Source organism: Anomaloglossus baeobatrachus, chromosome 4, assembly GCF_048569485.1.
Source record: "Anomaloglossus baeobatrachus isolate aAnoBae1 chromosome 4, aAnoBae1.hap1, whole genome shotgun sequence".
Lineage (NCBI taxonomy): Eukaryota > Metazoa > Chordata > Amphibia > Anura > Aromobatidae > Anomaloglossus > Anomaloglossus baeobatrachus.
This window is the reverse complement of record NC_134356.1, coordinates 608,318,088-608,331,143: the sequence shown is the minus strand read 5'-3', so window position 1 is coordinate 608,331,143 and position 13,056 is coordinate 608,318,088. Positions and strand designations below refer to the sequence as shown.

Genomic DNA, 13,056 nt, shown 5'->3' with positions numbered 1-13,056 from the left:
CACACCTATTCTGCTCACCTTACCTTCCGTTCCCTCGCTGGGCTCCTGGTTCTTGTAGTCCGCCGGTACAGAATGTGGTGCTTTCTCCTGGCACCTGCTCACCGACTCTAGGACTTCTTGTTTCTCTGTTACTGATGATATCAACCATCCATCACTGCAATAAAATAACAAAACGGCAGTAATAATTTTATTGTGTGACAGTTTGGCATTGCATTTCACTTAGTTTGGTGCTTAAGGGAAGGCTATTCTCCTTGCGGAGACTGACACACCATTCCAGCATGCCAGTGGTGAAGAGACTTTAAGCTGCAATGCTCCTCTGGTAAATATGCAAATGATCTCTTCAGTGAGGAAGTAGACGTACTTTAGTGCAACCTATTGGACGTAGCAGTCTCACTGAAGAGACAATTTGCATATTTCCCAGAGGAACATTGCGTCTTAAAGTCTCCTCACCACTGGCATGCTGGATTAATGTGAATAGCTTTCCCTTTAGACCCCGTCTTAGCCTCTCATACAGCCAGGTCAGATCTCATACTTTGCACTGATGAGGGACAACCATATCGAAACACCGTGTCTGCAAATTAAGGTTCTGAACTGGCATAAATCCTAAGTCAAATGACAAGGCTCGTTAAAGGGTCACTTTTGACTTTTAGGATTGCTACCGCCAATAGATGGCACTAGAGATTGTCTACTTTCTCACTGAAGAGATAATTTTCACTTAGTTTGGTGGAAATATTCTCTCAGCATTACTAATAAAAAAAATAATATGGAAATTGCTGTCCACTGTAGTATATCTTCATTATTTTTCTTCCATTTCTCCCAGAATAACACGTTGGATACTCGTCAAATTACTTAATCGCTTGTACTTGAATCTTCAGCTCCAATGTGGACAATTGGCCACGCTTCAAGAAGTATCTGCTGCGGTGAGACGCCCTATACTAGGTTTTATATGTTCAGTTAATAGTTTTGCAGCAGAATTAGAGAATAACCTGGTAAAGAAGAACTATTGTGGTTGAACTCTCATATAACTTCATTATAATGGATGGTAATACTGTTATTTTATACTAATATAGATTCTCGATACTGTAGGAGGCTGGGGAATGCAATAGGTTTTCTTTAACTCGTTTTAATTTGTGCCCAAAAATCCTCCAAATTAGGCATACAGCCATCCCAAAGGGGAAAGGAACAATGTCAAGTGAAGCTACCACTCCTCCATGTCTAAAAGCCACAATACCCATTAGAAAAACGTCTGCCGTGCCCACTGATTTGTATTAGGGCATTCAGCCCTAACCCCTGACGGATGATGTAGGGGAAGGTCCTGCTGTTAGATTTTCAACTGCTAAAACTAATGTTCTTCTTGGAGATAAGCCAAAGACGGAGGAGTCTGATAGTGGCTCTGTTACAGAGATCTGTTACGTCACCGCCGGAGTCTGCTCCAGCGACTTCTGCTCCGATCGCCAGGCGACGCCGTGTTCCTGCCGTGGATGGTGCTGGTGATGGGAGAGACGTCGATGCCAGCGGCACCAGTGGGCGCAGGCTCCGATCATCCACTGGGCTGGGTTGGCTTGGGATCTGCAGTACCGCTGGCTAACTGTGGGTGGCATGTGTCTTCCAGCTGAAGTTGCCAGCGTTCAGCTACAGCCAATGGGAAGACACCACACCCTTCTTATTTCCCCTCCTGTCACATGATTACTGCCAGATATAGTTCTGATTATCCTGGCTCCTGTTACGTCCTATTCTGTTTGGTGATTCCTGTGTGTTGACTTCTGCGTGTTTTGACTACTCTTCTGCCTACTGTTTTTGTACCTCACTGCCCGATCCGGATTTAACCTCTGCTACGTTTACTGACTACGTCACTGCCTGCCGATTCTGTCCCTGTTCCGCAATTCCTGGTTTGACCCTGCCTGACTACTACTCTCATCGGACTGCAGCCTTCAACAGGTAGTTATCTCCAGTTCCCGGTGTAATTCCAAATCCCTGTATAGGGGTTAAAGGGTTTCAGGGTTCTGGGGGTCCTACTTGGTGAGTGGCTTCCCTCTAGCCTCCCCTTTACAGCCCATCTGAGTTTGTGGACTCTGCGACTTGTGGCCGAGCTGAGCGCTCCGGTGTGTGGCGAGGTCGGGAGACATGGCTGTTAACAGCTATGTATTGTGTATAGCCGTCTTTATTCCTAGGCACCTGGACAGGTTTTGTTTTTTTTTCCTTTTTAAGCCTTTTTTTTTTTTTTTTTTTAATCATAAAGGTTTTATTAAATTTCCAGCATATAACAAAGAAATTTGACAATGTCAAACCACATACAGGTAACAATACAAAAACAGAGTACATATAGGTTATATCAACATATCATTGTGGGACATTAAATACCCCTATAGTACAAACTGGGAATAACTAAGGAAAAACATAGGGGGATGGGGTGAGCAGCCATATAGGTAAATTACCTTAGTGAGTCTAGCATTTTCCCTGGGGTTATCTGTCTCAAGGGGCCATCTCTAAGGCTGGGTTCACACTAAGCGACAGCGACAACGACGTCGCTGTTACGTCACCATTTTCTGTGACGTAACAGTGACCTTGTAAGTCGCTCTTATGATCGCTGCTTAGCTGTCAAACACAGCAGCCGAAGCAGCGATCATAACCATGCGCGTCGCTGTGCTGCAACATGAGCAGGGAGCCGCGCACACTGAGCACTGGCTCCCTGCTCTCCTAGCTACAGTACCCATCGGGTTAATTACCCGATGTGTCCTGCAGCTACATGTGCAGAGAGCAGGGAGCCGCGCACACTGCTTAGCGCTGGCTCCCTGTTCTCCTAGCTACAGTACACATCGGGTTAATTAACCCGATGTGTACTGCAGCCACATGTGCAGAGAGCAGGAGCCGGCGCTGGCAGCGTGAGAGCGGCGGAGGCTGGTAACGAAGGTAAATATCGGGTAACCACCTTGGTTACCCGCTGTTTACCTTAGTTACAGCTTACCGCAGGCTGTCAGACGCTGGCTCCTGCTCCCTGCACATTCAGGATTGTTGCTCTCTCGCTGTCACACACAGCGATGTGTGCTTATCAGCGGGAGATCAACAATAAAAAAACGAACCAGCACTGTGTGTAACGAGCAGCGATCTCACAGCAGGGGCCAGATCGCTGCTCAGTGTCACACACAGCGAGATCGCTAATGAGGTCACTGCTGCGTCACAAAAACCGTGACTCAGCAGCGATCTCGCTGTGTGTGAAGCACCCCTAAGTTACTTCAGGGTTCAGAGGAGCCTGGTGACTGTGGGGGATTAGAAGGTTGCGGGAGAGCCGCGGCATATGGAGAAGTCGCCCAGGGGGCCTATTGTTCCAGCACTGCCTCTTTCTTTTTCAGACTAGAAGCTAAACTCGTTTCATATGCCCACTGTAGATTCAGCCTGTCTGTTAGCTCTGTCCTAGTTGGTTACAGCGGGGACTTCCACCTGTAAGCTATACAATGCCTACCTGCCATAAGGAAATGGGAGATAATGGTTTTAAAGGGGTCAGGAATTGTGTCTATACCCATATGTAGAACGGCGAGGGCTGGGGAAGGGGGGATCTGGAGACCAGTGACCTCCCGGATCATTTCAAAAACTAAATTCCAAAATTCAAAGGTCCTCGGGCAGAACCACCACATATGACTTAAAGTACCTCTGTGGTTGCAGCCCCTCCAGCACAGTGGGGACATATTTGGAGAAAAGGTTGCTAATTTGGTGGGGAAATTATACCATCTCAGGTGGATTTTTTTTAGTTGTTCAATATGGTTAAGGCATGAGGAAAATCTTTGGATCCACTTTGAGGCAGAGTGCCAGGCCTGAGTTTGGAGTGGGGAGGAAAGATCCTTCTCCCATTTAAGCATGTAGGGGAGTTGTTTATCATCTAGCAGGCCATTTAGTAATTTATACACGAATGAGAGGCCCTTAATTTTACTATTTTGAAAGAAGTTTTTTATTGAGATGGGGTCAGCTACTAGAGGGTTGGAGAAGGTTGGAGCGTTTATGAGAAAGTGGCGCAACTGAAAAAATTGGAACAAGCTGTGCCGAGGAAGATTGAATTTCTCACACATCTCTGAGTAAGGAAGTAGAACTCCATCTTTATATAGGTCCGCTAACACCACAGGCTCTTTTTTTACCCATGAGGTAAGGTTTAAATTTGGGATGAAAGATTCAAGCGCTCTCAGGGGGATATTTGGTCTTAAAGCTTGTGACACTGTTCCACTCCACTCGCTCCAATTTTTCTTCAGTGTTGCTGTTGTGGGAAGAAGATCGCCATGGGAAGAGGGGGCTAGAATTAATGATTCAATGAACTGTTTAGGGGTGTGACAATTGATTGAGGAATGTTCGATCTGCAACCATCTCTGGTCTAGTTCGTTTTTCCACCAGTCACGGGCCGCCTCCAAAATGGCAGCTCTATGATATGTTAGAATGTTTGGGATACCCATGCCTCCGCCATTCAACGGTGCATGCATACAGCGCAGGGCTATTCTTGTTTTTTTCCCAGCCCAAATAAATTTTCCCATTAGTGAATGGATTTTAGATAGATAGCTTTGTGGGATTGCCAAGGGGAGGCATCTCAGGAGGTAGATGATTTTTGGGAGACATATCATTTTGAAAGTCTGCATTCTTGCCATCCAGGACAGGGGAAGCAGAGTGAGGCGGGCAAGTTCATTTTCTAGTGAATTATGTAGAGCTATCATATTTTTTTGAATTATGGTTTTAAGTGGGGCCAGTATAATACCCAGGTAAGGGATGCCATCCTCTTCCCACTTAAAGGGTTATAACTGAGATAAGGTGGTTTTGGTAGCGGGAGGCAGGAAAAGCGGAAAAATGAGGGATTTATTAACGCTTAGTTTGTAGTACGAGATTTGTGAGAAAGAGGTCAAAATCTCCATTATATGCTTCAGGGACACCACCACATTGGTACACGATAGGATGACATCATCTGCATATAAGCTGATCACATGATCCATCTTGCCCGCTTTCACTCCCGAAATCTGCGGACACTCACGAATGGCCTGGGCCAAGGGTTCAATGGTGAGAGCATAAATGATAGGGGAGAGGGGGCATCCTTGACGTGTCCCATTAGTGATTTCAAAGCTCCGAGACATAAACCCGGACGCCAATACCTTAGCATTGGGACTAGAATAAAGCGCCATTATAGCAGATAAAATAGGGCCTTCAAATCCAAACTTATCTAGTACCGATTTCAGGTAACCCCAGTGCACTCTGTCGAATGCTTTTTCTGCATCTAAGGACAGGAGCACACTGGGGGTTTTCCTTTTCTCAACTAGCGCGATCAGGTCCAACATCCTTCGCGTTCCATCCTTCGCCTGTCTGCCCGCCACAAACCCCACCTGATCTGGAGCAATTAGTTTCGGGAGAATTTTATGAATCCTGGCCGAAATAATTTTTGCATACAATTTTACATCGCAATTCAAAAGGGATATGGGCCTAAAGTTTCCGGGGGTTACTGGGGGTTTTCCCGGTTTAGGTAAGGTAGTTATTATGGCTTCAAGATTACTTGGTGAGATAGCTGCTGATTCTTGCCAAGAGGAGAAGATTCTCAGGATAAATGGGGACAGAATGTTAGTGAATTGTTTATAATATGTGTTAGTGAGCCCGTCTGGGCCAGGAGCTGAGTTTCTTTTTGCCGAATTAATTTCCTGGCGAACTTCTTGTATAGAGAAGGGCACATTGAGCAATTTTAGCTGATCTGTGGATAACCGGGGGAGGTTAATGCTATTTAAAAAGGAACTAATTGTGTCTTGGGAGGGCTTTGGGGCGGTGGGGTCATCTTTAAGGTTGTATAGTGATTGGTAAAAGTCAGCAAATGCATTGGCGATTTCTGTTGGGTTGCGAATTTTTGAATGAGGGCCTGATATAAGGAACTCTATTTTGTTTTATACTTCTCTTTTTTTGACTCTCCTGGCTAATAAGGCTCCTGCCCTGTCACCCATGGCATAAAATTTTAACTTAAAGCTCTCAAATTTTTCTCATAGTCCACCAAGAGCAATTGGTGGAGCTGTAGTCTTAGTAGTAGTAGTTTTCTGAGATCGTTCGAAACAGAGGGACTTGGGGAGGATTTATTAAGAGAGTCAAGGAAATTGATTTGGTTTAGGATAGCTTTGGAAGCTGCCTGACGTCTTTTTTTCTCCCTAGTGGCGATTTTTATGAATGACCCCCTAATATAAGCTTTGTGAGAGGACCACAATGACTCCTCTTTTACTTCATTATTATCATTAAATTTGAAAAATTCGTTGAGGTCAGATCTTAGTTCCTCAGCTACTTGTTTGGAAGCTAGAAGGGAATCATTCATTCGCCACCGGTCAAATATAGGCGAGCGATCTTGCTCTCGAATAGTCAAATAAATGGGGGCATGATCCGACCATGATATTATTCCAATTTTAGAATCTGAACAGTCCAATTGGCTGTAGGAGAGGAACCGAGGTGAGTAGTATGTGTAGTCTCTTTCATTTGCATGATGGTATCTCCATATATCATGAAGGTGCCATTCTGAGACCACTACTCTCATCTCTTTCCTCTGTACAGCAGCATTTGAACTGTCCAAGGAGCTTGACATTAACATATTGTAGTCTCCGCAAATGATTTGCTTACCTCCCGTGACTGCTGAGAGTTTAATTAGGAATTTGCGCAAGAAACAGATCTGGCCTGTATTGGGGGCATATACAGATGCAATAGTATACCTGGACCCATTTATGGAGCAATTTAGAATAGCATATCTGCCGTCAGGATCTGAGTGCTGGGCTAGCAAAGTGAAAGAGACCGTATTTCTTTGTCGCTCCATTGGGAGACCCAGACAATTGGGTGTATAGGCTATGCCTCCGGAGGCCACACAAAGTATTACACTAAAAGTGTAAAGCCCCTCCCCTTCTGCCTATACACCCCCCCGTGCTCTCACGGGCTCCTCAGTTTTCATGCTTTGTGCGAAGGAGGCTGACATCCACGCATAGCTCCACAGCTTAGTCAGCAGCAGCTGCTGACTATGTCGGATGGAAGAAAAGAGGGCCCATAACAGGGCCCCCAGCATGCTCCCTTCTCACCCCACTCTTGTCGGCGGTGTTGTTAAGGTTGAGGTATCCATTGCGGGTACGGAGGCTGGAGCCCACATGCTGTTTTCCTTCCCCATCCCCTTTAGGGCTCTGGGTGAAGTGGGATCCTATCGGTCTCCAGGCACTGAGACTGTGCTCCATCCACAGTTCCTGGGGACTCTGCTGGACAAGGAGCCGAGTATCGTCAGGGACAAGGCCCTGCTACTTTGAGGTACTCTGTGTCCCCGTGGGGACCGCGCACAGAAACACTCCAGCATTGCTGGGTGTGTTAGTGCACCGGGGACCGCAGCGCTGACCGCGCTTGTGCCATCACACACTGCAGCGTGGCTGGGTGTGTTAGTTTACTGGGGACTACCGCGCTGACCGCGCGCTGCCATTTCACATTGCAGCGCGGCTGGGAATGTTAGTACGCCGGGGACTACCGCGCCGACCGCGCTTATACGCCGGCCGCGCTTATAACTTTAGTCCCCGGCTTTTGCGGCCTAGTCTCACTCTTTTCCCGCCCCCAGGCCTGCCAGTCAGGGGAAGGGCGGGACGCTGTACAGGACGTCAGCACTGAGGGCTGGAACATGCTTTGCATACTCCACCCCCCTCACTGTGCACAGTGGGGCACCAGATTCCCGCACTTTCTAGGGCACGCCCACGGCCCCCTCCTCTCCTCAGGACGCCGGCAGCCATTCCTGTCAGCTCTTCTGACGCTGGAGAGGGGAGACAAGCTCTGGGAGACCCAGGCTGGGATTCTGGTGACCACACAACCGCTTTAAGCGGGCGGTAAGCAGCACCTGAGGTGCTGGCCCCACTAGTGCAGAAGTGTACTTATAGATTATATGATTATAGGCTATACTTTACACTGTATGGTGCATGGTTGATTTTTGGCTATATACCCTCCTGGATTGCTCAGAGGAGACAACAGCATGTCATCCGCAAAAAGCAAGGGTGCCAAAGCACAGGCTTACTATGCTGCCTGCGCCGCATGTACGGCTATACTACCGGCAGGTTCCACTGACCCTCATTGTGTGCAATGCTCGGCCCCTGTGGCACTTGCTCAGCCGGAGCCTCTGCTAAGGGTGGCCCAGGGGGAACCACCTGCTAACACTGTCCAGGTGACAGGGACGGAGTTTGCAGTTTTTACTGATAGACTTTCTGAGACTATGGCTAAGATACTAGAAGCCTTGCAGTCCAGACCGGTATCTCAGACCATGGGCACTGTGGAATCATTGCTGGACTCAGTGTCCCAAGGTGGATCCTCCAATCTCCAGACTGGCGGCTAGATCCATAGTTGCAGTTGAAGATGGGGCTTCACTCAAGGATGCCACTGACAGACAGATGGAGCTCTGGTTGAAATCCATCTATGAAGCTATCGGCGCGTCTTTTGCTCCAGCATTCGCAGCCGTATGGGCACTCCAAGCTATCTCAGCGGGTCAAGCGCAAATTGACGCACTCACACGTACGTCTGCGCCGCAAGTGGCGTCCATAACCTCTCAAACGTCGGCATTTGCGTCCTACGCTATTAATGCTGTCCGGGACTCTGCGAGCCGTACGGCGGTAGCATCCGCCAATTCGGTGGCAATACGCAGGGCCTTGTGGCTACGGGAATGGAAGGCAGATTCGGCTTCCAAAAAGTGCTTAACCAGTTTGCCATTTTCTGGCGACCGTTTGTTTGGTGAGAGATTGGATGAAATCATCAAACAATCCAAGGGAAAGGAAACATCCTTACCCCAGGCCAGAACAAACATACCCCAACAGAGGAGGGGACAGTCGAGGTTTCGGTCCTTTCGGGGTGCAGGCTGGTCCCAATTCTCCTCGTCCAAAAGGCCTCAGAAGGATCAGAGGAACTCCGATTCATGGCGGTCTAAGTCACGCCCTAAAAAGACCGCCGGAGGTGCCGCTACCAAGGCGGCTTCCTCATGACTTACGACCTCCTCACACCGCATCCTCGGTCGGTGGCAGGCTCTCCCGCTTTTGCGACACCTGGCTGCCACAGGTAAAAGACCGTTGGGTGAGAGACATTCTGTCTTACGGTTACAGGATAGAGTTCAGCTCTCGTCCTCCGACTCGATTCTTCAGAACATCTCCGCCTCCCAAGCGAGCCGATGCTCTTCTGCAGGCGGTGGGCACTCTGAAGGCAGAAGGAGTGGTGGTCCCGGTTCCTCTTCAGCAACAGGGTCACGGTTTTTACTCCAACCTGTTTGTGGTTCCAAAGAAGGACGGGTCTTTCCGTCCTGTCCTGGACCTAAAACTGCTCAACAAACACGTAAAGACCAGGCGGTTCCGGATGGAATCTCTCCGCTCCGTCATCGCCTCAATGTCCCAAGGAGATTTCCTTGCATCGATCGATATCAAAGATGCTTATCTCCACGTACCGATTGCTCCAGAGCATCAGCGCTTCCTGCGCTTCGCCATAGGAGACGAACACCTTCAGTTCGCGGCACTGCCGTTCAGCCTGGCGACAGCCCCACGGGTTTTCACCAAGGTCATGGCTACAGTAGTTGCGGTCCTCCACTCTCAGGGTCACTCGGTGATCCCTTACTTAGACGATCTGCTGGTCAAGGCACCCTCTCAAGAGGCATGCCAACACAGTCTCAACGCTACTCTGGAGACTCTCCAGAGTTTCGGGTGGGTCATCAATTTTCCAAAGTCAAATCTGACACCGGCCCAATCGCTGACATATCTTGGCATGGAGTTTCATACCCTCTCAGCGATGGTGATGCTCCCGCTGAACAAACAGCGGTCACTGCAGACAGGGTTACAATCTCTCCTTCAAGGTCAGTCACACCCCTTGAGGCGCCTCATGCACTTCCTGGGGAAGATGGTGGCAGCAATGGAGGCAGTCCCTTTCGCGCAGTTTCACCTGCGTCCTCTTCAATGGGACATCCTACGCAAATGGGACAGGAAGTCGACGTCCCTCGACAGGAACGTCTCCCTCTCTCAGGCAACCAAAGCTTCCCTTCGGTGGTGGCTTCTTCCCACTTCATTATCGAAGGGGAAATCCTTCCTACCCCCATCCTGGGCGGTGGTCACGACGGACGCGAGTCTGTCAGGGTGGGGAGCAGTCTTTCTCCACCACAGGGCTCAAGGTACGTGGACTCAGCAAGAGTTCTCCCTTCAGATCAATGTTCTGGAGATCAGGGCAGTGTATCTTGCCCTAAAAGCGTTCCAGCAGTGGCTGGAAGGCAAGCAGATCCGAATTCAGTCAGACAACACAGCGGTGGCTTACATCAACCACCAAGGCGGAACACGCAGTCGGCAAGCCTTCCAGGAAGTCCGGCGGATTTTGATGTGGGTGGAAGCCACGGCCTCCACCATCTCCGCAGTTCACATCCCGGGCGTAGAAAACTGGGAAGCAATCTTTCTCAGTCGCCAGGGCATGGACGCAGGGGAATGGTCCCTTCACCCGGACGTGTTTCAGGAGATCTGTTGCCGCTGGGGGATGCCGGACGTCGACCTAATGGCGTCCCGGCACAACAACAAGGTCACGGCATTCATGGCACGATCTCACGATCACAGAGCTCTGGCGGCAGACGCCTTAGTTCAGGATTGGTCGCAGTTTCAACTCCCTTATGTGTTTCCTCCTCTGGCACTGTTGCCCAGAGTGTTACGCAAGATCAGGGCCGACTGCCGCCGCGCCATCCTCGTCGCTCCAGACTGGCCGAGGAGGTCGTGGTACCCGGATCTGTGGCATCTCACGGTGGGCCAACCGTGGGCACTACCAGACCGACCAGACTTGCTGTCTCAAGGGCCGTTTTTCCATCTGAATTCTGCGGCCCTCAACCTGACTGTGTGGCCATTGAGTCCTGGGTCTTAGCGTCTTCAGGATTATCTCAAGAGGTCATTGCCACTATGAGACAGGCTAGGAAACCAACGTCCGCCAAGATCTACCACAGGACGTGGAAAATATTCCTGTCATGGTGCTCTGCTCAGGGTTTTTCCACCTGGCCATTTGCCTTGCCCACTTTTCTGTCCTTCCTTCAATCCGGATTGGAAAAGGGTTTGTCGCTCGGCTCCCTTAAGGGACAAGTCTCTGCGCTCTCTGTGTTTTTTCAGAAGCACCTAGCCAGACTTCCACAGGTACGCACGTTCCTGCAGGGGGTTTGTCACATCGTCCCTCCTTACAAGCGTCCGTTAGAACCCTGGGATCTGAACAGGGTGCTGATGGTTCTTCAGAAACCACCGTTCGAGCCAATGAGGGATATCTCTCTCTCACGCCTTTCGCAGAAAGTGGTTTTCCTAGTAGCAGTCACTTCACTACGGAGAGTGTCGGAGCTAGCAGCGTTGTCATGCAAAGCCCCTTTCCTGGTGTTTCACCAGGACAAGGTGGTTCTGCGTCCGGTTCCGGAATTTCTCCCTAAGGTGGTATCCCCCTTTCATCTCAATCAGGATATCTCCTTACCGTCTTTTTGTCCTCATCCAGTTCACCAATGTGAAAAGGATTTGCACTTGTTAGATCTGGTGAGAGCACTCAGATTCTACATTTCTCGTACGGCGCCCCTGCGCCGCTCGGATGCACTCTTTGTCCTTGTTGCTGGCCAGCGTAAAGGGACACAAGCTTCCAAATCAACCCTGGCTCGGTGGATCAAGGAACCAATTCTCGAAGCTTATCGTTCCTCGGGGCTTCCGGTTCCCTCAGGGCTGAAGGCCCATTCTACCAGGGCCGTGGGAGCGTCCTGGGCCTTGCGGCACCAGGCTACGGCTCAGCAGGTGTGTCAGGCAGCTACCTGGTCGAGCCTGCACACTTTCACGAAACACTATCAGGTGCATACCTATGCTTCGGCAGATGCCAGCCTAGGTAGGCGAGTCCTTCAGGCGGCGGTTGCCCACCTGTAGGACGGAGCCGTTACGGCTCTATTATGAGGTATTATTTACCCACCCAGGGACTGCTTTTGGACGTCCCAATTGTCTGGGTCTCCCAATGGAGCGACAAAGAAGAAGGGAATTTTGTTTACTTACCGTAAATTCCTTTTCTTCTAGCTCCAATTGGGAGACCCAGCACCCGCCCCTGTTTTTTTGTGTGTACACATGTTGTTCATGTTGAATGGTTTCAGTTCTCCGATATTCCTTCGGATTGAATTTACTTTAAACCAGTTTATAATTTTTTCCTCCTTCTTGCTTTTGCACCAAAACTGAGGAGCCCGTGAGAGCACGGGGGGTGTATAGGCAGAAGGGGAGGGGCTTTACACTTTTAGTGTAATACTTTGTGTGGCCTCCGGAGGCATAGCCTATACACCCAATTGTCTGGGTCTACCAATTGGAGCTAGAAGAAAAGGAATTTACGGTAAGTAAACAAAATTCCCTTCTTTTTTACACAAATAAATACACCCGCCTTTTTTTTTTGACCACATGCATGCATAATAAATGGGAATTTAGGATTATTCAGCCGATACGTGTCATTTTGGAGAAGATGTGATTCCTGTCCGCAAATCACATCACATTTTGATCTTGACACTTCCCGCCAGAACATAGACCTTTTAGCTGGCGAATTTAGACCTTTTACATTTATAGACATACAGTTTAACACCATTATGCTAGAATTAGAGTCTCTTGGCTAAGACTGCAAGGAGGGAAAGGAAGGTTAGGTAGAACATAACCAACATTTGTCCAAAAGGAAAAAAAAATCCAAAAAAGGACCAGCGGCATGATAGGAGATTGCCGCCCTGGGGGCCAGAAGGACCTGGATGAACCATATCCAGAGGGCCTTCAAGAAAAATAACTAAGTCACAACCACGACTCGGAATATTAGATAACTCACGCTACGGACCACTCTTCATTAATTTTCTCCCTGCGGGATGGCCCTGCGGCTCTCGGAGATCTGTCTGGGAGATTCATCAAGTTCCACGAAGAGAGGAGCCTAGCCAGCTGGTTTGGCGAGTGACACACGTGGGTGTTCCCTGCCCGGGTGATCAGGATTTTGACAGGGAAGCCCCATCTGTAGGCGATAGCTTCATCTCTTAAGATCTTGGTGTAAGGAGCAAATTCTCTCAGTTTTGCCAGAGTT

General features: G+C 49.2%; 1 protein-coding gene across 1 annotated transcript in view; it reads left to right on the top strand.

Annotated features, from left to right (window-relative positions):
• Window positions 1-13,056, top strand: part of GPAT2 (glycerol-3-phosphate acyltransferase 2, mitochondrial) — a 277,049-nt gene that overhangs the window by 64,336 nt on the left and 199,657 nt on the right. The window contains exon 7 of the mRNA XM_075346194.1: window positions 821-920. Coding sequence (XP_075202309.1) covers window positions 821-920 — 100 coding nt within the window. The remainder of the gene's footprint in view (window positions 1-820; window positions 921-13,056) is intronic.